The sequence below is a fragment of the Trichechus manatus genome, unplaced genomic scaffold, assembly GCF_000243295.1.
Source record: "Trichechus manatus latirostris isolate Lorelei unplaced genomic scaffold, TriManLat1.0 scaffold00249, whole genome shotgun sequence".
NCBI lineage: Eukaryota > Metazoa > Chordata > Mammalia > Sirenia > Trichechidae > Trichechus > Trichechus manatus.
The window spans coordinates 31,977-54,741 of NW_004444185.1; the positions used below are offsets into that span (position 1 = coordinate 31,977).

General features: G+C 37.3%; 1 protein-coding gene across 5 annotated transcripts in view; it reads left to right on the forward strand.

The window, feature by feature from the left end:
• Positions 1 to 22,765, forward strand: part of USP40 (ubiquitin specific peptidase 40) — a 75,174-nt gene that overhangs the window by 19,812 nt on the left and 32,597 nt on the right. For all 5 annotated transcript variants that reach the window (XM_023724484.1, XM_023724488.1, XM_023724485.1 and 2 more), the window contains 10 exons: positions 1,111 to 1,206; positions 2,871 to 2,978; positions 5,923 to 6,223; positions 8,930 to 9,011; positions 10,735 to 10,906; positions 14,501 to 14,585; positions 15,552 to 15,622; positions 17,342 to 17,664; positions 19,309 to 19,432; positions 20,840 to 20,897. In XM_023724484.1, the coding sequence (XP_023580252.1) occupies positions 1,111 to 1,206; positions 2,871 to 2,978; positions 5,923 to 6,223; positions 8,930 to 9,011; positions 10,735 to 10,906; positions 14,501 to 14,585; positions 15,552 to 15,622; positions 17,342 to 17,664; positions 19,309 to 19,432; positions 20,840 to 20,897 (1,420 nt within the window). The remainder of the gene's footprint in view (positions 1 to 1,110; positions 1,207 to 2,870; positions 2,979 to 5,922; positions 6,224 to 8,929; positions 9,012 to 10,734; positions 10,907 to 14,500; positions 14,586 to 15,551; positions 15,623 to 17,341; positions 17,665 to 19,308; positions 19,433 to 20,839; positions 20,898 to 22,765) is intronic.

Sequence of the window (22,765 nt, forward strand, 5' to 3'; positions counted from 1 at the left end):
GGCTCTGCCGCTGGACCCCCTTCAGGCCTGCTGCCACCGGCTCTGCCGCTGGACCCCCTTCAGGCCTGCTGCCACCGGCTCTGCCGCTGGACCCCTTCTGGGCCTTTTGCTGTCTTCAGTGTTACAGCCTTTGACCTGTATTACAGTTCCTTTAGGAGATTCCTCACCTCCTCTCTCTCTGCTTCTCTCTCCTTGCCTCTCTTGCCTTTTCTTCTTTCTGCCTTCCTGAAACTTCTGTGAGGTTGGCTGTATATATATCAAACTCTGTCAGCTTCAAAGTATGGCCCTCTTTGCAGGGCCATGAATTGGCCAATCCCCTCAGTGGACCATAGTCACTTCATTTGCATAGTTTATAGTATATTGAACAATCCCTGTAATGTGTGTAAAATAGACCAATCACAGGGCAGGCTGCAGCCCAGGACCAGACAAAAAGTATCAAACCGTCAAATCGTTTACAGTTTACCCAAGAAAGAGCAATCAACCTGGACAAAAGTATCAAACCCTCTAGGGTAGAAAACTAGGGCAAAGGTAACTCCTCAGGGCTTGGGGGGAAAATCTCTCAAGTTGTTTTTCCAAAGAACAAAGGCAAAAGGCCACATAAAGGGACGTACTTCACTTACGATGTTACTTTCCTTTAAACTGCTTTCTAGCATTTTCACTTTCCGGGAATAGAAAATTCCTATATTCTAGAGAGAAAATAGGAAATAATAGGAGGTAGTGTTTAAGCTGAGCCTACAAAGATGGATAAGATTTCATTAGGCCAACACAAGTAAGTGAGAACATATTGGATGAAGACCTGCAATTATTTTGAACTGAATGATAGTGAAAACACAACATATCAAAATTTGTAGGGTACAGCTAAATAGTGCTTAGAGGGAAAATGCCAGAACCCACTATGTGTATTATGCTGGCAGCTTTACTGTCTCACAATCCCAATGTACATTTAAGGCCCAAAGAGATTAAGTAACTTGTCCAGGATCACTCAGCCAATCTGGAATTCAAAGCCAGGTCTGCCTGATTCCAAAGCATACAAATTATCAGAATATTTTTATTATCCCTTCTCCGTCTTGAAGCCTTCATGGCAAAGTGTTTTATTATTTTCTTTCCTAGGAGGAAGTAAATAAACCAGATGTGCATTTGAAAGATCTTCCAAATGGAGAAGAGATTGATGACCCACTGATGGTTCTACACGCAATCTTATCAGAGGTAGTGTGTGTATATATACATGTATTTGTGTGTCTGCAGAGAATATGGTGCTGTTGGCCATGAGTTCAATCTTAATGAATCAACAATATATGTTAAATAAGGTGTCTTTATGAGGCTTTGGGGGTAGAGTTCTCACCTTCCATGAAGGAGACCTGGGTTCAATCCCTAGCCAGAGCACCTCATGCTCAGCCAACTCCCATCCATCAGTGGAGGCCTGCATATTAATGTGATGGTGAAGGAAGGAGCCCTGCAGGCTGCTAACCAAAAGGCAGGCAGTTCTGTTCGAACCCACCAGCCGCTTCTTGGGAGAAAAGAGCTGGCAGTCTGCTCCCGTAAAGGTTACAGCCTGGGAAACCCTATGGAGCAGTTCCGCTCTGTCCTGTCGGGTTGCCGTGAGTTGGAATCAACTTGACGGGACACAACAACATGATGGTGAAGAGGTTTCAGCAGAGCTTCCAGACTAAGACAATCTGCTTCTGAAAATCAGCCCGTGAGAATCCTGTGGATCACTGCAGCCCGAGCTGCAGCCAATCATGGGGCTGGCACAGGACCAGGCAACGTTTTGTTCATTTGTTCATGGGTCTCCATGAGTCAGTGGCCAGCTTGACAACAGCTAACAACAACAACAACAAGGTGTCCTTAATCAGAAGCACACGTGTATTTCTCTGTTGACGAAAGTGATGTGACCAGATTCTGGCAAGAACCTAAGCTGTATTTCCCGAGGGAGCAGTGGTTCAGTATTTGCTAAGTCAGTGTTCATGGTGACTTTGTAGAACGTAAGTACTGTGACTATTATTATTCTTACTGTTTTGCAGTTTAGTATTTTCCTATATTGTCCTTTTGTCCTTCAGGTCTGTAGGACCTGAAGTTTTGTCTCCTTATTTATTCCTGATATTGATGTCTTAAGTATATGACTTTTAATTTTTTTTTATAACCCTGTTTTAAATATGTTAGATCTCCTTTCACTTATTCATTCATTCTTAATAAATGATTTTTCATACTTCCTACCAGAGACGTAGGAGTCCCTGGGTGGTGCAGATGTTTAAGCACTCAACTACTAGCTGAAAGGTCGGTGGTTTGAACCTACCCAGAGGCCCTTCAAAAGACAGACCTGGGGATCTGCTTCCTAAAGGTCACAGCTTTGAAAACCCTATAGAGCACAGTTCTGCCTGACAGACATGGGTCTCCGTGAGTCAGAATCAACTCGGTGGCAACTAACAACAACAACCAAGGACTTGGACTGAGTCCTTTAACTACCAATATACAATATCTGTGGCCACTTCTTACCCTCCTTTTAAACTTGTTTATACTTCAAAAAATTCGAGAAATTAGTAATCTTTTTTTTTTTTTTTTTTTTGCACTTAAGTGTTTCTTCTAAAATTCCTACATATCAGGAATACATTAAATGTCAGAATACTCCTTGGGTTTTGCTTTTTAAATGATTAAACTTTGGCATGTGGAAAATGGCATAGTTCGGGTTTTCTAAACTGTGGCTTAGTCTGCTTTTAAAAAACTTTATTTTGGAAAAGTTTTGATTAATCTGCTTACTAGTTTGCTGTTATACATATGTTTAATTAGATATAATCCCATTAGTTCCTTTGAACTCTTAACTGTTGTAATTATTTCTCATCAGATTTTTCTTAAATGACTGTTTCTTTCATAAGGAGGAGAGTAATCTACTTCCTGTTGATCAGCTGGGCCAGAAGCTCTTGAAAAAGATAGGTCTGTCTTGGAACAAGAAGTACAGAAAACAGTATGGACCACTGCGAAAGGTAATCTATGGGGTCATCATAGGAAGTCCTAGTCCCAGAAATCATTTTGTTATGATCTCAGTAACACAAATTCTGCAGAAGGATATTTAAAATAGGTTAAAACAAAATCAGTATTTTTGTCTAATAGCTAGAATTCAGCTGTTAAATAACTTTATGTATCATAGAGCCAAGAAGTAAATAAAGGGAAGGGGCTCCTAATCACAACAGCAAAAAAAAAAAAAAAAAAAGTTGTCAGAAAGATCATACCCTAAAGCTTATCATTTAAAATGATTAGATCAAAATTTCAGTATTTCCTTTTAAATATGGTATTAGCTGTGTAGGTTTTGTTGTTGTTTCGTAAGTATCCATTATAAATTTGATGAGGTTCCCTTTTATTCCTAGTTGACTAATAGTTTTTATCTTGAATAGAGGTGGAATGTCATCAGATGTTTTTTGTTTATTTGTTTTTTGCATCTATCGATGCACTCACATGATTTTTCTCTTTTTTTCTATTAATGTGGTGAATTATATTGCTTGATTTTTTTTCATTGTTAAGCCAGTCTTAAATTCCTGGAGTAAGTCATACTTGTTTATGATATGTTTTTATATATTGCTTTTCTTAAACGTCGGATAGTAAATATTTTAGGCTTTGTAGGCCAAGAGGTAAAGTCGAGGACATTAGATAGGTACCTATGTAGTGTTTTAAAAAGTAACCATTTGAAAATGTAAAGACCATTCTTAGCTTGGGGCTATATAAAAACAGACAACAGGCCATATTTGGCCCACAGTCTAGTTTGCCAACTTCTGTCTTAAGAGAAAGAACCATGCCCCTGGACTAAGAACTAACTCCCTAGGACTAAAGGCAAAATTACAATAGACCCACCCTAAGAAAACTCAAAATGAAGTTTCCATAGGATCAAGATGGTTCAAAGGTAATTCAGCCCCTTGTTAGACACAGTGTAAAACTCTTCAGAAAAAAACAACATAATCTAGTTTTTACAACATATCATTCAAAATATCCAGCCTACAGTATAAGATTACATGACATGCACAGGACAGTGTGGTCCATAATCAAGAGACAAAACAGTCAACTCATAAGAGAAAAAAGAATCAGTAGAAACAGACCTACAGATAATCCAGATATTATGAGAGCAAATTAGTATTATCGGTCCTCACAAATAATACTCGTGAGTCGAGAGTTGTTAGTACCACAGGTTATTTTTTTTCCAAGAGAAAGATGAGAAAAAACCCTTTCCATATTGATTGACAGAGAAAGTGAATGTTACATATAGCTTCCATGCAATTTTCTATACAAAGTAAATCTGTACTGAGAGAGAAAAGGAGTTGATGCAAGGCTGCATAGAGGTTGAGAGGAGAGGAGAGAGGAGTAGGGATGGGGAGGTAGCGATAGGTGAGATTTTTTTTCTCTCAATCCTTTAGCAAGCAGAATTTGAGAAAGAGTCTTTGGGATCGTGAGTCGGAATTAACTTGATGGCACATAACAACATGCTTTGATTTCCTGAGCTAGCCTTTCAGTTTCTAGGAGAGACAATATTCAGTTTAGTTAATGTTAAAATTTACTTCAGACTGCACAGCCGATTAATGTAATTGCTGTCAAGTAAGTTGTACACCTGTAAAAAATGGAATTGGCAAAACTTGTGTGCTAGATATATTTAGAACAATGACAAAAAAAAAAAAAAAGAGTAGCTGCTGAGGCTGCTTCTGTACAGCCAAACATCTTATGGGATTTGGTTCCTTGGTTTGGAAGTTTAGGATCATGATTCCATGGAGCATTCCAGTTAATTGGCTAAATAACATGTTCAGTGTTTCGGCTCTACCTTAGTTTGTTGCATAGTGCTTGTGGTCCTAAAAACTTGCAAACAGCCATCCAGGGCACAACAATGGGTCTCTATTCACTTGGAACAACAGAGGAAGGAGAGTCAGGAATAGGAGGAAGAAATGGAACGTGAGGCTAATTCCCTCCTTTGCCGTGAGACCAGAAAAACTGGAGAGTGCCCAGCTACCATTACTGAACATTTTGATCAAACATTCCATAGAAGAATCCTGATCAAAAGGGGGAAAATTCAGAACGAAATTTCAAATTCTCACGGACTCCAGATTTTCTGAGCCGTGGAGGCTGGATGAACCCCAGAAACTATTGCCCTGAGATAGTCTTTAAACCTTAAACCAAAACTATGCCGTGAAGTCTTAAAACCAAACAATAGTTTAGCTTAACTGGTAAAGAATGTCTGCCTTGAACATTGTGCTCTTTTGAGATCTATCTGTATGGGATAAAATTGACAACAGCAGCTGGAAAGATTAGATAGGAAACTTAGGGGGTCATGAGTACATGTTAATGGAGGAGGGACAACTCAGGAAATGAGGGTGAGAATGGTTGCACAACTCAACGAATGTAATTAAAGTCACTGAATTGTACATGGAGAAATTGTTGAATTGGTGTATGTTCTGCTGTGTATATTCTCAACAACAACAGAAATAAATTATTAAAAAAAAGATACTTTAGGCTTTCAGTTATTTATCTCAACGTATCTGTCTGGGTCACTAGTTTTCATATTATCGTCCGTAGTGTTGTGCTGTGTGATTGCTTTTATTTTGTAGTTTAGATTTCTCTTAAACGTTTCAAAAGTGTTTGTTCTCCCTAATCTGTGCCAGCAAAATAAGATAGCATTATTGAGGTTTAATTAAAATACTTCTTAGATTGTTGCATGACAGCTTTGTGCCTTGATAAAACCAGTAGACTGTTTAACAGAGAGCAGTCTGATTTTTATTACATATCTTATTATGGCCCAAATGGATTTTTTCCCCTAGCTGACCAGGCCAAAAATAAAGATGAAGTTAAAATAATGTAACTGCAGAAGGAAGAGAACATTTTTTTTTTATCACGTCTTATGTAAAAACATGTTTGCTAACCTAGTATTGGGTTTTTTTGTTTGTTTCTTTGTAGTTCTTACAGCTCCATTCTCAGATATTTCTACTCAGTTCAGATGAAAGTACAGTTAGTCTGTCAAAGAATTGTTCTCTGCAGCCCAAGTCGGATTTCCAACGGAATGCTCATCGAATTTGCAAGCCACCGACTTCAGAATCCCCAAGGTTAAATGATAGCACATCCTGCCCCCACTGGTTTGATATAAATGATTCCAAAGTCCAGCCAATCAAGGAAAAGGATATTGAACAGCAGTTTCAGGGTAAAGAAAGTGCCTATATGTTGTTTTATCGGAAATCGCTGTTGCAGAGACCCCCTGAAGGTATGGAAAGAGAAATATTCCTACTGGTTTTATTAAGTTCATTAATTAACTTAGAATATAAACACTTTCATCTTTAGACGATAAATGCCAATGTTATTTGAATTTTTTTTTACACTTTTTAAATAATGTTTACTCTTAAAATACAAGAAATACATTATGCCAAATGAAATCTAGCAATCTGTCATTTATAAAGATCAGATATTTCTACTTAATTTTTCCCCTGTAATAGTAATGAGCTCAGAAATATATTTTCTGTCTCTACATCGAGTTAGGTTTTCAAAAGTGGATTTTCTTGGATCAAATAATATTTTCCCATTCTGTTCAGAAACTTGCGTAGGATTTCTCTATGCTCAGGTTTGCTCTGTGATACGGCCGTGTGTGCCTTTGAGTCATGAAAGTGGCCAGAGTCTTATTTTCATATCTTCTCTTTTATTTTTCTTTCTGCTTTTCCCTCAAGATAATGCTTGAGGGAAAATTCAAATTTCCATTCTCTGAGCAACTGAAATATCTTTGAGGCATTCTTGGTTGAGCTTTCTAAGGGAACTAACACCATGGAGGTTAACTGTTGAGATCCACGATAATAAAGAGTATTTTTGAACCAAGCCATTAACATGAATAAGTCAGAAGACTTTAATCACTTTCCAGACTACTCAAGTAAAAAATCCCAACTAGGAAAATTCTAGATTAAGAAATAACTATGATTAGAAATGAGGATACTATTCTTAGGGAATAGTGACCATTTTTATAAAGAATAAGAATAAAGCAGTTGGTAGTTTGCATGTGGAGCAAAGGAAGTAAACACTCAGATATGAAATAATTACATAACTTTGCTGTTAGCCAGAAAGGGCTTTGTATTTTCCTGGGGGAAAAATGTAGTAATGGTTCAGATAAAAATATTGTGCAACAGAATTCACATTTAGAAAAATATATATTCACAGAAAAAGAATATCTTCAGATGGAGTATTTATCTTTTTAACTGGATTGAATTTTAGCATGAATATATTTGGAAAATGTACTGAACAACAGGTTTCTGGTTACTTAGGAATTTAATAGAGATCCAGCCCAAATCTTAATGGACTTTTTTTTGGGGGGTGAAGGGACAGAACTTGACAAAATGATTTTGAAATTCACCCAGAAAGATAAAGTAATAAAAACTGAATAAAGGACTACTGAGGGAAATTTTGCTCTGTCAATAACAACATATTTATAAAGCTGTAGCAATTAAGACAATGTCGTCCTGGTGCAAAGAGGTGATCCAGATCATTGAAATAGAGCAGGAAGCCCAGAAATTGGCCTAGGTATATTTAAATTTTAATCCATAATAAAGTAGCTTTTCAGATATATGAGAGAAAAGTGAATTAATAAATACAACTAGAAGTTGGTTAGCTGCTAGAAATATAATGCATTTTCTTTTATTATACTAATCACTTAAATGAAATTATAACTCCTTTATATTTTATGTGAAAAAGGTGCCTTAATGTGAATAAAATATAAGTATTTATCTGATCTTAAGGTAGAGAAGACCTAAGCTTAAATGCAAAGAAAAAATTAAGGAAAAGTAATATAAACCTTCAACAAAATTAAAAGGCAAATGGAAAACATTAGTAAAATATATGACAAATGTATTTCCCCTATCTGTAGAGTGCTCTTAAGTATATTTCATTGTGTTCAGTAGTAAACTGCGAAAAGGATATAAATAGGCAATTTACAAAAGAAGAGATAGAAACTACTAATAAACTGCAAAAGATATGTTTTTTCTCAGCCTAACCCCTAATCAAGGAAAAGTTAATTGCAACAGCAGTGAGACGCCATTTATTTCCTGCCAACTCAAGTAATCTGGTTCTCAACAGTCAATACTTCCTATACAGCTAATAAGAATGTGAATAGTACAACCTATTTGGATGCATGTACTTTAAAATCACATCCTTTAAACCAGTAGTTCTACAAATTTGTCTTGAGGAGATAATCAGAGCTGTGCACATGTATTTATGTTCAAAGATACCTGTTGTACATTACCTTGAGGGAAAAGAAAAAGACTTTATAATAGTGATTAATTGGAAACAACTAAATGTCTAACAAAAAGAGACTGGTTAGATTAATTATGCTACTTATAGAATGGATGACTAATCACTCATTTATTTAAGGCTTGAAGGAGCCCCGGTGATGCAGTGATTAAGTGTTCAGCCGCTAAATGAAAAGTCAGCAGTTCAAACCCACCAAATTGGCTTTGCAGGAGGAAGACCTGGCAATCTGCTCCCATAAAGATTACAGCTTAGGAAACCCTGTGGGGCAGTTTTACTCTGTCATGTGGGGTCACTATGAGTCAGCATCAACTCAACAGCACACAACAACATTGAAAGCTTTAGAAGAATGGTCACAATATTTGAAATGAAAAGACAAGTTACAAATTTGTTGACTATGATCCCAGTTGTTTTTAAAAAGTGTGTCTGTGTGTGTGTATGTGTTGTGTGAGTATGCAAAGACCCACTACATATATATGGAAACAAAGATGAGAAGTGTAGATACCAAATTTTAGCAGTGGTTATTTCTGGGGAGTGGGATTACAGGTGGTATCTATTTCTTTTACACTTCTAAAAATAATTTCCAGAATTTTTACAGTGACCAGCAATTACATTTGTAATCAGGAAGAAAATACTGAACAAATTTCATTGGTCAGCACAAGTTAATGATAAGTTTTATTCACAGCTCGAGCTAATCCAAGATACAAGGTTCCATGTCATTTGTTGAGTGAAATGGACGCAGCCAACATTGAACTGCAAACAGAAAGGTAACCTTAAATTACCTAGAGAGTTTGAGTGGTTTTTCTGGAGAATGAAGATCTAATTTAGGCCTTAAGCATTCAGTAATGAAAATTAAAAAGAGAAAAAGGAAGTCAATGCCAGTGTCTGTGTAGCTGCTGAATTTTTATGAGGCCATCTTTTTCTTTAGAATTATCCTTATCTATCAGAGTGACCTAAATAGTGGCACATAAAGTAGCAATTCCTAAATAGGAATTGAGACCTAAGATGAGAGATTGGTGAGCACACAGTTGCACTAAATGAATTATCTTCTGGTGTGGCCAGATTATTCCCTTAGGTACAAAGAAAGCCTGCCATTAAAATCACTCCTTGTATTTAAGTTGTGGAGAACTGGGATGTGGTAACAGAAGACCAGAGGTGGGCAGGTTTTCAAAAGGAAATGTGGATTCTACAAACTGTTGGGCTTAATGTCAGTCTTGGGCAGAAACCTATCATGGATTCTTAAAAGGGTTGTTTGTGAGAACCTGATGGTCTCAGCATTCTCTTGGGGCCTAACGTTGGACCCTGAAGAACTGGTTCTTTTTTTGTTCTCTGACAGTCAGTAGTGTTTAGGGTTAGAGAAATGCAGGATATTTAAAGATGTTCCCTTGGTCTCCTGGTAGAACCCACCTGGCTGAATATGCGGCAGGACTGTGTTCAACATTTTTATAGCTGACTTGGAGCTGGGAGAAAAAAAGCAGTATATCAAATGACAAACCAAAATTGAAGAAAATCTCAACAAAAACAAACTAAAAAGATAAAAACAGAGAGAATTATCTTAAGTGTGAAAAATAGCTTGCATGATTAGTATGGATTAGCAGCAGGTATCAGACAAACAAACACTAAAGAGATTTTAGCCAGCACTAAGCTCTTTAATGGAGCCCTGGTGGCCCAGTAGTTAAATGCTATGGCTGCTGACCAAAAGGTCGGCAGTTCAAACCCACCAGCCACTCCTTGGAAACCCTATGGGGCAGTTCTACTCTCTCCAACAGGGTCCCTATGAGTTGGAATCGACTCGATGGAAATGAGTTTGGTTTTGGGTTGTTTTTTTTTTTTTAGGCTCCTTAATATAGTTAATCAGAAAAGCTAATGCTGTCTTTGACCACGTTAATAGAATTGTATCTCACGCACTCGAATCATGGCAGTAGCCTCATTCCACCTCTATGTTGGTCAGACTCTGTCTAGAGTAAATGACACCAGGCTTCAAGGCAGTTCTCTGGATTCAGAGAAGAGCAGCCAGCGTGCTGCTGCTGCTGCTGCTGAGGACAGCTAACCTGGAGAAAGTCAGACACCAGAGAATAGTGAGAGCGACTTCGAATACTTTATAGGAGGGTCTAGGGAGTCCAGTGAAAGTATGGATGAAATAGAAGTTTATAACTGGCAATTATATGAGCACGTTTCTAGCATTTTGTTCATGGCTATAATATAACCTCAGGCCTGGAAGATTCCGGGTGTCAGTATTTGTTCAGAGCAATGTGGTAACGTGGCACAGTCTATGTTAAAACAATTTTTCCTTGAATTCACAGTGGCAGTTAGAGGTAAATTTTTGCTCTTTAGTGAGAAACTAAAAGGAATTATTTTTGGAGCATGGAAGAAAAGATCTTAATTACTTAGGTGGAATGGAGAACTTACTTATATTGTAAATAAAATATGTTTGCTTTGAAATGAACCACAGGATCTGTAGTTACGTATTTTTTTGTGCCTGTTTTAAAGGGCAGAATGTGATTCCGCAAACAATAATTTTGAATTGCATCTCCATCTGGGCCCTCATTATCATTTCCTGAATGGGGCTCTGCACCCAGTGGTCTCTCAGACAGAAAGCGTGTGGGACTTGACCTTCGATAAAAGGAAAACCTTAGGAGATCTTCGACAATCAATATTTCAGGTAATTTAGCCTTACTTCCTCTTAGTTTAGACATTAGAGGCCATCTCAGGCTAGATTCTCCCTTTCATCCTATTTAGGATCCAGCTATTTACTTTTCAAAGGTCTTTAGGAGAATCCAGTATCTGCCACTTCATGGAAACCCTGGTGGCATAGTGGTTAAGAGCTGTGGCGCTACTTCCGTAGAGTTCTCCCATGCTTGTAAGTCTGTCACAGGGGCTTTTCTGCTCAGGCAGGCTCACACCGTTCCTGCCAGCAGTTTTTCAGGTGGAGAAGCAAGCCTGGTACATTTTATTTGGGGAGGAAGAGCATAAGGTTATCTCCCTTTTAGAAAATAAAGAGAATTGTTTCTGAAAAGGAGTGAAAAAAGTAAGGATGTTGCCTAAAACCAAGAACTACCAAGCAAATAAAAGCAACTAATTTTTCTACCTTTCAGCATAGAATAGCATTTATTCATAAGATTCCCAAGTGAAGAAAAATATTTACTAGTCTCTAGTAAAAAGAAACATTGTTGTAATCATTCTCTGCAAATAATGTATCCAACTGTATTTTAATGATAATTTTAATAATACTCTTCCTCTGACTTGTAAAGCTTTTATATACATTATGTCATTTGTTTCTTTAACTTCATGAGGACAAACTAACCCCATTTTGAAGATGAAGGACTTGTGTTTAAAGAGACCCAGTGGCTTGCTGTGGTCAGATGTCCAGTTAAGGTAGAACCGGGACTCCAGCGCTGAACTCCTTACTGTTTGTCTGGTGTTCTTTCCTATTCACTGAACAACTTGTCCCACTCTACTGCTTGATCAAGGACAAGGAAAATAGAAAATACAAACTTTTTTCTTTTTCCTAGAAATAAATGAATTTTCTGAAGACTTGTGTCACTCACTAAAATTATTAGCTTTGTTTTGATCTGCCTCTTGTACTAAGAAAAGCAATTAAATCAGTTTCTTTTTTTTAACATTGATTGATTTGAAAGATATTTATGTTAACCTTGTATCCTGCAATCTTACTATAATTGCTTATTAGTTTCAAGAGTTTTTTTGGTCGATTCTTGGGAAATTTCTGATTCTTGGGAAATCATATTATCTGCAAAAAAAAAGACAGTTTTATTTCTTCTTTCTCAGTCTGTATACCTTTAATTTCCTTTTCTTGTTTAATTGAATTAGCTAGGACTTCCAGTACAGTGTTGAATAGGAGTGGTCAGTGTAGATATCCTTGTCTTCTTGATCTTAACGGAGAAGCATCTGGTGTCTCACCATTCAGTATGACGTTCGCTGTAGGTTTTTTCTTGATGGTCTTTATGAGACTGAGGAAGTTCCCCTCTATTCCTAGTTTGCTGAGAGTTTTTATCATGATTGGGTGTTAGATTCTGTCAAATGCTTTTTTTCTGTCTATTGACAATCATTTGATTTTTCCCCTTTAGCCTGTTGATGTGATTAATTATATTAATTGATTGGCGAATGTTGAACCAACCTTGTATACCTGGGCTAAATCCTACTTGGTCACAGTATATAATTCTTTTTACATATTGTTGCATTTGTTTTGCGAATATTTTGTTGAGATTTTTGCATCTATGTTGATGAGAGTTATTGATCTGTAATTTTCATTCCTAGTAATGTCTGCCCACTTTGGTGTTAGGGTAATGCTGACCCTGAGGAATGAGTTGGAAAGTGTTCCCTCATCATCTATTTTTAGGAAGGGTTTGAGAAGGATTGGTGTTAATTCTTCTTTCAGTGTTTGATAGAATGCATCAGTGGATACATCTGGACCAGGTGCTTTCTATTTTGAAAGGTTATTAATTACAGATTCAGTTTCTTTAATAAATAAAGAACTATTCATCTATTTCTCCTTGTGCGAGTTTTGGTACATTGTGTCTTTCAAGGAGTTGGTCCATTTCATCTGAGTTATCAAATTTACGTTATTCATAGTATTCCTTCAATGTCCAGGGATCAGTTGTGATGGTCCCGCTCTCATTTCTGATATTAGTACAGTGAAACCTGTGAGAGCCAGAACTCGACAGGATTGCCTTGATTTTCCAGGTCTTGCAAGTTTTCCACCTTTGACAGAGTGCGGTCTTAGCATTTTTCTGTTATTCTGTATCAGTGGAAGATATTTGAGTTTCGCTTCTCTGACAGGTTGCCGCCTTACACAGGTTCCAGCTTTTACAGGTTTTACTGTAGTTTGTGTCTTCTCTTTTTTCTTAGTTAGCCTGGCTAGAAGTTTATCAATTTTGCTGATTTGTTTTAAAAGAACCAGCTTTTGGCTTCATTGATTTTCTCTATTAATTTCCTGTTTTCAATTTCATTGATTTCTGCTCTGATTTTTATTATTTCTTTTCTTCTGCTTACACTGGAATTAATTTGTTCTTCCTTTTTGAGTTACCTAAGGTGGAAGCTTAGATTATTGATTTTAGATCTCTCTTCTAATATATGCATTCAATGCTATAAATTTCACTCTAAGCACTGTTTTTGCTGCATCCCACAAATTTTGGGAAGTTGTATTTTCATTGTGGCCTGAGCGCATACTCTGTATGATTTCTAGTCTTTTAAATGTATTAAGATGTGTTTTATGGGCCAGGGTGTGGTCTGCATTGGTGACTGTTCCACGTGAGCTTGAGAAGCATGTGTATTCTGCTGTTGTTGGAGAATTAAGGATATTTAAACAGTGGATCAGTGTCAGCATTTCTAAAACTGTCTAATATTTCTGAACTTTTTTGCCTTGAAAGTTTGTTTCTGAGCTAATTCTGGCAGTTTTGATATAGGTTGACTTGGGGATCTGAAATGAATCTGTGACAGTTCAAGGGGGAAGACAAATACCTTCAGAATTCACCTTCCTCAGGTCTACGTTCACTCCATCTATGCTGCTTGGGGTTCAGAGTGTACATATCTAGTACCTGTTCGCGCAGAAATGAGCCTCTGTCAGGACTGCAGTCGGCACAATAAATTAATTACTTAGAAATATGAGATGATATTTTTATGAGAAATGTTTTATGGTATTGTGGAGAATGACTAGATTGAAATGACCTTTATGAGTCATTATTTTGGTGAGATTATCACAGTTCCCAGAGTCTCAGATCTAGAAACGTGTAGAATACGTCCCCAGGATGTATGTATCGTAAAGACCAGTAATGCCGCTTTGTACATTGACAGTGGGAGATGTGCCTTTCAAGTAATTAGAATATTTGTGTGTGAGAGAGTCCATGCTGCTTTTTCCTGAACAGTGCTGACTAAACAAATGATTTTTGCTCTTTTTTGGGGGAGGGGGAGAGGGGTCCCTTTTCCTAGACTGGCATGCTGATCACATTGCCTTCTGATCAAGTGGTCTTCACATAGATTAAGCAGAATTGTCCAGATGGTTGTTGTGCTTTTTATGTGTGTCAGAGTCCTTTAGTCAGTAGTGGATGAGAGTACCCGTCTTTGGATTTTACCAGTTTAACGAGTGATGTCTTATTTCCAAATGTTGGTGTTGGGTGGGGATGGGAGTATTTATTGCTCCTTCCTCATGTCAACTACATGTGGAAATCATTTAACCTGGAAATACGACACATGTATGTTACTTTTCACTGCTCTCTTTTCTTTTATTAATATCCTTCAGCTCTTAGAATTTTGGGAAGGAGACATGGTTCTTAGTGTTGCAAAGCTTGTACCAGCAGGACTCCACATTTACCAGAAGCTTGATGGTAAGATAAATATGGAAACACAGTAACTCAGTTTATATACTATGTTGTTATGGGGCTCATCTGGGATTTTATACTCTTCGCCAGCCTTTCTTCCTACCTGTACTTCCATAACTATGTATGTAGATTATCACATTGTCAGGTTTTCAAAAACAAACAATTTATCCAATTTTATAATGTATCTAACTTATATAATGTGTGAAATTTTTCTACCATGAATTTTTTTTTTTTTTCCCTGAAGTTTAGGCTACCTCTTTACCTAATTTTTTTTTTTTAAAGGCTTTGGAATTTTTTTTTTTTTTTTTTTACCCACAAATTTTTAGCAACATGATTTGAAATCATTTGAACCTTATTTATATGGCTTGAGTTTCTGCTCAGCTCTCAGCTTCCGATTTTGTAGCAAGTCAACGTGAAGTACTTCAAGAGCTTAAAATTATTTACTTCCTTTAAGTTACAGTAAAAGTAATAGCAGCAGCAGGAACATGTATTTCTGGCTTCTCTGTGCCAGATACTGTAATAAGTGTTTTATGTGAATTATGTCATTTAATTTTCACACAATTAACTGAAGCTTAGAGACTTTAACTACCGTACACTGACATGTACGGGGTGGAGCTGGGATTCAGACCATCTGATGACAAGGCCTTACTCCTGTTCACAATGTCATAAACCTCAGGTACTGCTGACCTTTATATTAACTTTTTCTTCCTGCCCCCATGCTCACAGAGATTATGTACCAACATGGGAAAACGCTTGCAGAAAATTTAAAAAAAAAAAAGATAAAAATAATATAAAATAGTATCAATATAATAAAAATAATTATAAAAATAATTCTGCCTTTTTGTTAAGTTTCCTTAATGAGAATGCTTTTTCCAAGAAATATTTGAGTCGCTCAGCTCTTTCTTTTTATTTATTGATTTATTTTTTGGATGCTTATGATGAATGGTCTCACTGATGGTCTCGTCTTTCCAGGAGATGAGCTGACACTGTGTGAGATGGAAATTGCCAATGGGGAAGACATCTTTGTATGGAATGGGGTGGAGGTAAAAAATACTGAAGAAATAGTCATGACCATTTTGGATTTTTTTCTGAAGCCATTACAATGAAATTTTACTCAGCATATGTGAAGGCCGTTAGATATTAGAAAGCTGCCGTAATGTTCAGTAACTTTTGGGCACAGTCAGTGTTAGTTGCGTGTTAAAGAAATATTTATTGAGCACCTACATCATGCCAGGCAGTAGGTCAGATGTCAGGTGTCCTTCATAGAGTAAATAATGGTATCAACTGTCTGCAAATCTCTGTCATAGTATTTTTTTACCTTAACATGTCCATTGAGCTCATAGGGGACAGGTACAGTGTTTTAGTCTTCTTTGTATGTCCAACACTTAGCTCGGTATCTGGCTCATAGTAGGCACTCTGTAAACATTTGAACTACAAGGGGGGATAAGAACGTAAGTAGATGTGGTGTATTTTCAAAGCAACACAACAGTCAGTGGTGACCGAAGCATAGGGTGGTCAGCCTAAAATAGTGGGAGATAGGCCAAAAGCTAGTCTGTAAAGAACCTGTGAGTTACCATCTCTGCAGCGCATTGTGCTTCATACCTCTGCATAGGCCGCTGCTCCCCTCTTTCTTTAACCTTGTTGACTCCTTTCTTCCTTAAAGGTCCATTTGGGATGTCACCCAGTCTTTGAGACGCTCCTAAACTTCCCCAGGCGGAGCTAGTAACCTTCTCCTACCTTTTTTGGTACTTTGCTATTACATCTGCTTTCATATCTATCATATTCGTTTGTTTTTTTGTAACTAATCTTATTAGATTCAAACTCTGAGTTTTTTGAAGGCAGAAAGTATCTTATTTAACTTTATATCCTTAGCACTTACCACATTGCCTGGTATATAATAGGGATGTCTCAAACGTTTCTAGAATTAGTGGGGGGTGGTGATAGCACTGTCTCAGAAATCCTGGTCTGCTAGTGTTCTTGAGGACCTGTTATATAAATGGTGATAGACCAGCCGCAGTAGGAAATATAGAAGATATTGTCCCTGCTGTAAGGGAACTTAAAATTAGGATGGATTGACCACACAGAAATTGATATTACTTGGGTAATAATACATGACAGAAATACCCATAGCTAATATTTCTGGAGTAGAGCAGTACTGTAATCATTTTAAATGAAGAACTGTTTCATATGGAATGGTAATCTAGGGCATTTGAATAGGTGGAGAGGTTGAATAGAGCCTTCCAGAAGAAGTAGTAGCTGTGAGAAGATGTGTGGTAATGACTGATAAATGCACTTGGCTGGTATAGTTGGTTGACTTGGTGTGTACTTAGGAGGTAAGGTTGGAGAGGGATGTAGGTAGGTTGAGAACTTTGGATCCCAGTCTGAGGAACTAGGATTTCCACTTCTGGGCAGTGAGAATCCTTCCCACTGCTGTGTTTTGGTGCACGATAATAACATGGTGGAGTGCTGTGTTAGGAAGTAACCCGATGTTAGTGGAAGAATCCATTATGTGGAAGATAACTCGGGAGAGCACATCAGTAAGCCAGGTGTATGAAGAGCCAGACTAGTTAACGGTCGTCGAAATGGAAAAAAAGAAAAGATGGATGAGAGAAAGTTTTTAAACAGACATCTGTGAAAATTTTATTTCACTTAAAAAGAAAAGAGGATTGTTCTACAAAAGTAGTCTTTTACTGTGTTATTATACTGACTTAATTTTAACAAATATAAACCATACTAATGGTTGTCTCTGTGTTATTTTATAGGTTGGTGGAGTCCAGATTCAAACTGGTATTGGCTGTGAACCTCTGCTTTTGAATATCCTTCATCGAGCAGCAAGCAGTGAAGGAGAAAGGTGTCAGCAGTTAATAGAATCTGCACATGTCTTTCCATCAAATGCAGAAATGGGCACTATCTTCACAGCCTTATCAATCCCTGTGGGAGTCATCTTAATAAGCAGTGCTGAATCCACGGGCGAAGAGAGCTGGACTGCTGTTCCCAGAGAGGACGTGAAGAAGACGTTCAGAGAGCAGGGTCTCAGCAACGGAAGCTCAGTTTTAATTCAGGATTCTAATGGTGATGATTACAGGTAACTCACTGAAAAGAGAGTCTTCTCTGAAAACGCTGATGCTTTATTTTAATAATGGTAAGAGTTAAATTTCCTCTTTTATTTCTAGACATTGCATTTTAGATATTATAAATAGGAATGTTCTAGGTTTGGCAACTTAGAGAAAAAATGATGCTGTAAAAAGTGATATTTTGGTAAATGTGTAACTAAATAATATAGATATCCTTGGTTTTATTGGTTCAATATAGTCTAGATTACTTGGCTACAAAGCAGAATCCTATCAAGTGAATTCTGATTAGCACCCATTATAAAACTGAAGGCACATTCTCACAAAGAAAATTCCTGAAATTTTTCATTGAAGAAGGTATAAAGATCATAACTAATTCGTGTGTGGATGTTTTGTTACAAGAGTCCCATAAGACAATTCCATTTTTCCTTATAATCCTTTTTATGACTCTCGATCCTCCTGCTGTCCGTATGGGGCTTTGGAGTCGCACCCTTGAGTCCTGTTAATCACGTTTGTAGCTCAGAATCGCTGCCTCTCTGCCTTTGTTATCTTTTCTGTGACAGTCCATTTCTGTAGTAAATGTGTCGTATACTGCAGCCGCCCCCCTAAATTTCCACAAATTGAAAGTCTGGAGCCAGTGACCTTGGGCAAGTTACTTCACCTCTCTGCTCCGTTTCTTCTTCTGTAAAGTGGGGATAATAATTAGAACCACCTTTATAGAGTCGTAAGGATTGAAAGAATTAAGTGCTTAGGAAGTGTTTTGCACACAGTGCTAAATGTTGTAGCCAGCGTCACTAGCGTAGTCATCACTGTCATCATCCAGTCCCTCACTGGTTTAAGGTAGTCTTCAGGCAACATCTTTGTGCTTTAAAGCATTGTTATATTTAGGATTGCTACCTTAAGGCAGGGTCCCAGAAGAGGAATAACTGAAAGAAGGAATAGAAATGTATTTTAGGGCTCTGGTATATACTCCCAAAGAGGGCTTCTGATAGCCCTTTTTGTGCCTTTGTGTGCACTATGGAGAAGTCACCCCTTCTCCAACGCCCATTACTGCATCTGTCGCAAACTTCAGTAGTGTTACAATTTTCTTAGAACAAGACGCTCTGCTGCCATCTGCTATCACACAGTAGAACTCTATAATAAAAATACAAACATACAGCGTATATGGTGTGAGTGACACCCCCTTGGCTGGGGTACTTTTACACGGTGTCAGTCTGCACAGGTGCCGCGCTGCCCTGTTGCCAGACTAAATCCAGATCGTGTGGGGTAGAGTCCCGGCGTGGGCACTCTTCTGATGCTCTGCTGGTGGCTCCAGTGTGCAGGCAGGGTTGAGAACCACTGATCCAGAAGTTAACAACTGATTGTTCAGTTACAACAGTTCTCTTTGGAAAGTATGGCAGCAGATTGTCTGTATAAGTCAAAGAATATTTTGAGTCATGAATGTGGACTCCATAGAATACTGCCTACCACCACCCTAAAAAGATAACCAGTGCTCATAAAGGTAACCCAGTAGAACATGGTCACCTTGAATCAGTTACAGTACGGGGCCCATGCAGAGTTTTAGAAGTCGTGCCTAAGGAAAAGTCTTAATTTTCTGATCCTGTATGAGCCATAAACTTGTGTGAAGATGCATTTTTGAAATGTCTTTTTACCTACAGTGTGCTGACCAAACAAGGGAGATGGAGCACTGGTTCGAATGCGACCAACTGGGTCCAAGTTAAAAATGTATGCCAATTAGAGTCTGAAGAGAAGCAAGTGAGAATAGCAGCAACTAGTAACACAGTGAGTAGATTATAATTAAAGTGTGAATGACATTTTTTAATTAAAAAAATTTTATTTAGAAAGCAATACCTTAGTCATTCAGAACAGCTGTCCTAATGGACTTAAGACATCAAATCTTTTTTTTTTTTGGCCATTTGACTGTTGCTTGTTTACCTATATGCACCTTCAGCATTTAAGAATGTGTCAAAGCCTAGAATTGAAAAGTAGGAGTTATGTGTTTAATTAGTTTGTGGAATCTTCTGGTGTTGACATACATTCTATTTTCAAGGGTCATTTCTGTATTTTTTAAACCAGGTATGTGAATGTTTTCCTTTTCTTTTGTGTTGTGTTGTGTTGTTTTTTTAGTTTATCTTAAATTGCTCTACATTATACTCCATGCTGTATTCAAAGCCAGCTGCTCTTAAAAGGGACTTCCTTCTGCTTTCCATTTGAAGGCGATGGTAGTGAACTGTGCATGTAGAAATTTTTGAAATGGTGTACCTTTGGCTATGTATATTTTCACCAAAAAAAAAGGTCGAGAAAGGAGAGGGTTGACATGTCGTGGGGTTGTTAACCAATGTCATAAAACAATGTGTGTACTACTGTTTAATGAGAAACTATTTGTTCCGATGTCTCAGGAGCCATCTTTTTATATTTACATAGTTCCAGTTCAGTTTTGTTTTATTTTGTTTCTTTATGTAAGAAGTTAAAAGAAACATATTGGAATGTCTTTTTCTTTGATAAAATATTGTAATTTTTAAGGTGCATGCGCATTTGTTGGTACAGTAGAGGGTGCCCCTGTAGCTCAGGAGACCCATTTCCCTGACACCAGGTGGGAGTATTTGGTGAAGTCCTTTGTTACTTCAGCCTGTTTCTGCCGTGGCAAATCGGGGGACTCTGAGGAGAGGCTCTAGTGGGTGATCTCTGACATCACTTTACCCCTAAATTTCCAAGATTTTATGCCCTAGAGGAAAGTAGCCTGAACTAAAAAAAAAAAAAAAAGACTAAGATAATCGAAATAGAAATTTTAAATTTTGCCCATGGATTGGTATTGTACATTTCTAGATAATTTATGCTTTAGTGGCCCAAATCTATCACGCTGAACGTAAAGAGCTTTGGCGGCCTGCTTTGTCTTTTGTTTTCTTTCGTCAGGAAGGTTAGTGTTTTCTCAGCGTTTTGTCTTTCCAGGTGGGATTGTGTCATTAGTTTTCTGCAGGTGTCATTTCTGTTCCAGTGAACGTCAATTTTGTAAAAATTAACTGTTCAGTTCTGAGATTTTGGAGTGTTTCGTTTTGTTGAAAGAAAATGAAGTTTAGGGATGGAAAACACTTTTTTACACGTAGGCAAAACACGCTGATATTCTTCCTTTTCCTCTTCTTCCATTGTTTTCAACTTATACACAGTCATTAGTTTCTTTCTCTATTTTAGGTGGTGTTTGATATTCGAATTAAAGCCATAAAGGAATTAAAATTAATGAAGGAACTAGGTAATCATTTACATTTGCTTTTTGGTTTTTTGATTTAATTCAGTTTTGTTTTGATTTTAAAAAAATAAAAAATGGAAGAGTACAAAAGTAATGTTGGGAAAACTCGTATACCTACCACCCAAAATGGACAAATGTTAGCATTTTGTCATGTGTTTGTTTTGTTTACAACATTGCAAATCGATTTAAAGTCCTCTGTGTGCTCTTCCTCAGACCTGTGCTCTCCCCTCCCTGGATGCCGCCAGTGTCTAGTCCATGTATCCATCTCGTATTATATATATACCATATTTACATATGTTTTTATCTGTGTATATTTCTTAATTTACATAAATTCTGTCATGCAGGATATAACATTCTACAAACTCACTGTTTGCTCAGTGTTAGGTTTTCCTTAATAACTTTATTGAGGTATAATTTATATACCATAAAATTCACCCATTTGAAGTATACACGTCAGTGATTTTCTGTAAATGATCAGAGTTTTGTAACTATTACCATAACCCAGTTTTAGTACATTTCCATCATCCCAAAAAGATCTGTCATCCCCATTTGTAGATGATCTCCATTTTGAGTGCCTGGCAACTACTGATCTGCTTTCTGACTCTGTAGACTTGCTTTTTCTGGCCGTTTCATGTAAATGAAACTATATAATACGTAGTCTCGTGTCTGGCTTCTTTCACTTAGTATACCATTTTTTGAGGTTCAGCTGTGTTTCAGCAGGTATCGACACTTTGTTCCTTTTTATCAGTTGTTCCTTTTATACTCTTCTATGAATAGATCACATTTTGTTTATCCATTTACCAGTTAATGGGCATTTAGCTTGCTTCCATTTTTGGGCCTTTACGAATAATGCTACCGGGAACATTTGCATGTACGTCTTTCTGTGGACATCTGTTTTCATTTCTTTTGAGTAGATATCCAGGATTGGTATTGCTGAGTCATGAGGTGACTCTGTGTTTAACCTTTTGAGGAACTGCCACATTTTATATTTTTAAAGGGTTATTTAAAAAAAGAAGAAGAAATAGACAGTTTGTGGCTCACAAAGCCTAAAATTTTACAGTGCAACTAAATAACAAAAATAGGTGCTCCGTATATAGTCAGTTGACTTTCAGCAAGAGAACCAAGATATTCCAGTGGAGAAAGTATTTTTTCAACAGATAGTGCTCGAACAATGGGATCTCAATATGCACAAAAATGAACCTCTAGTTTTACCTCATACCATGTAAAAAATTAACTCAAAGTGGATCGTAGACTTAAATGTTAATACTTAAAGCTCTACAATTTCTGGGAGAAAATACAGGAGAATATCTTTGTTACATTACCATATGCAGGGAGCCCTGTTTTTAGATAGGACATAAAACGTATACAAACCATGGGGGGAAAAAACAAATTGATTGAACTACCCCAAAATTAAGAACTTCTTCTCTTCGAAAGGCATTATGAAGGAATTGAAAAAGCAAGCTACAGATTGGGAGAAAATATTCATAAAGCGCATATTTGAAAGTGGACTTGCATCCAGAATATATAAAAAATACTTGCAACCTAATAAGAAGGTGAGCAACCCAACCCAAATTGAGAAGATTAAACGGACAGTTTACAAAAGTACACCTATCTGTGAATGACCAATAAGCACAGAGAAAAATGGTCAGTATCGTTAACTACCAGGGAAATGCAAATTAAAATCACAATGACATACCACTATAACCCAGTAGAATGGTTAAAATACTGACAAAACAGAATGTTAGCAGAGGTGTGAAGCAACTGGAACTCCCATATATGGCTGATGGGAGTGTGAAATGGTACAGTCACTTTGGAAAAGAGTTTGCTTATTTCTTATAAAGTTAAACATATACTTATCAGTTGTACTCCTA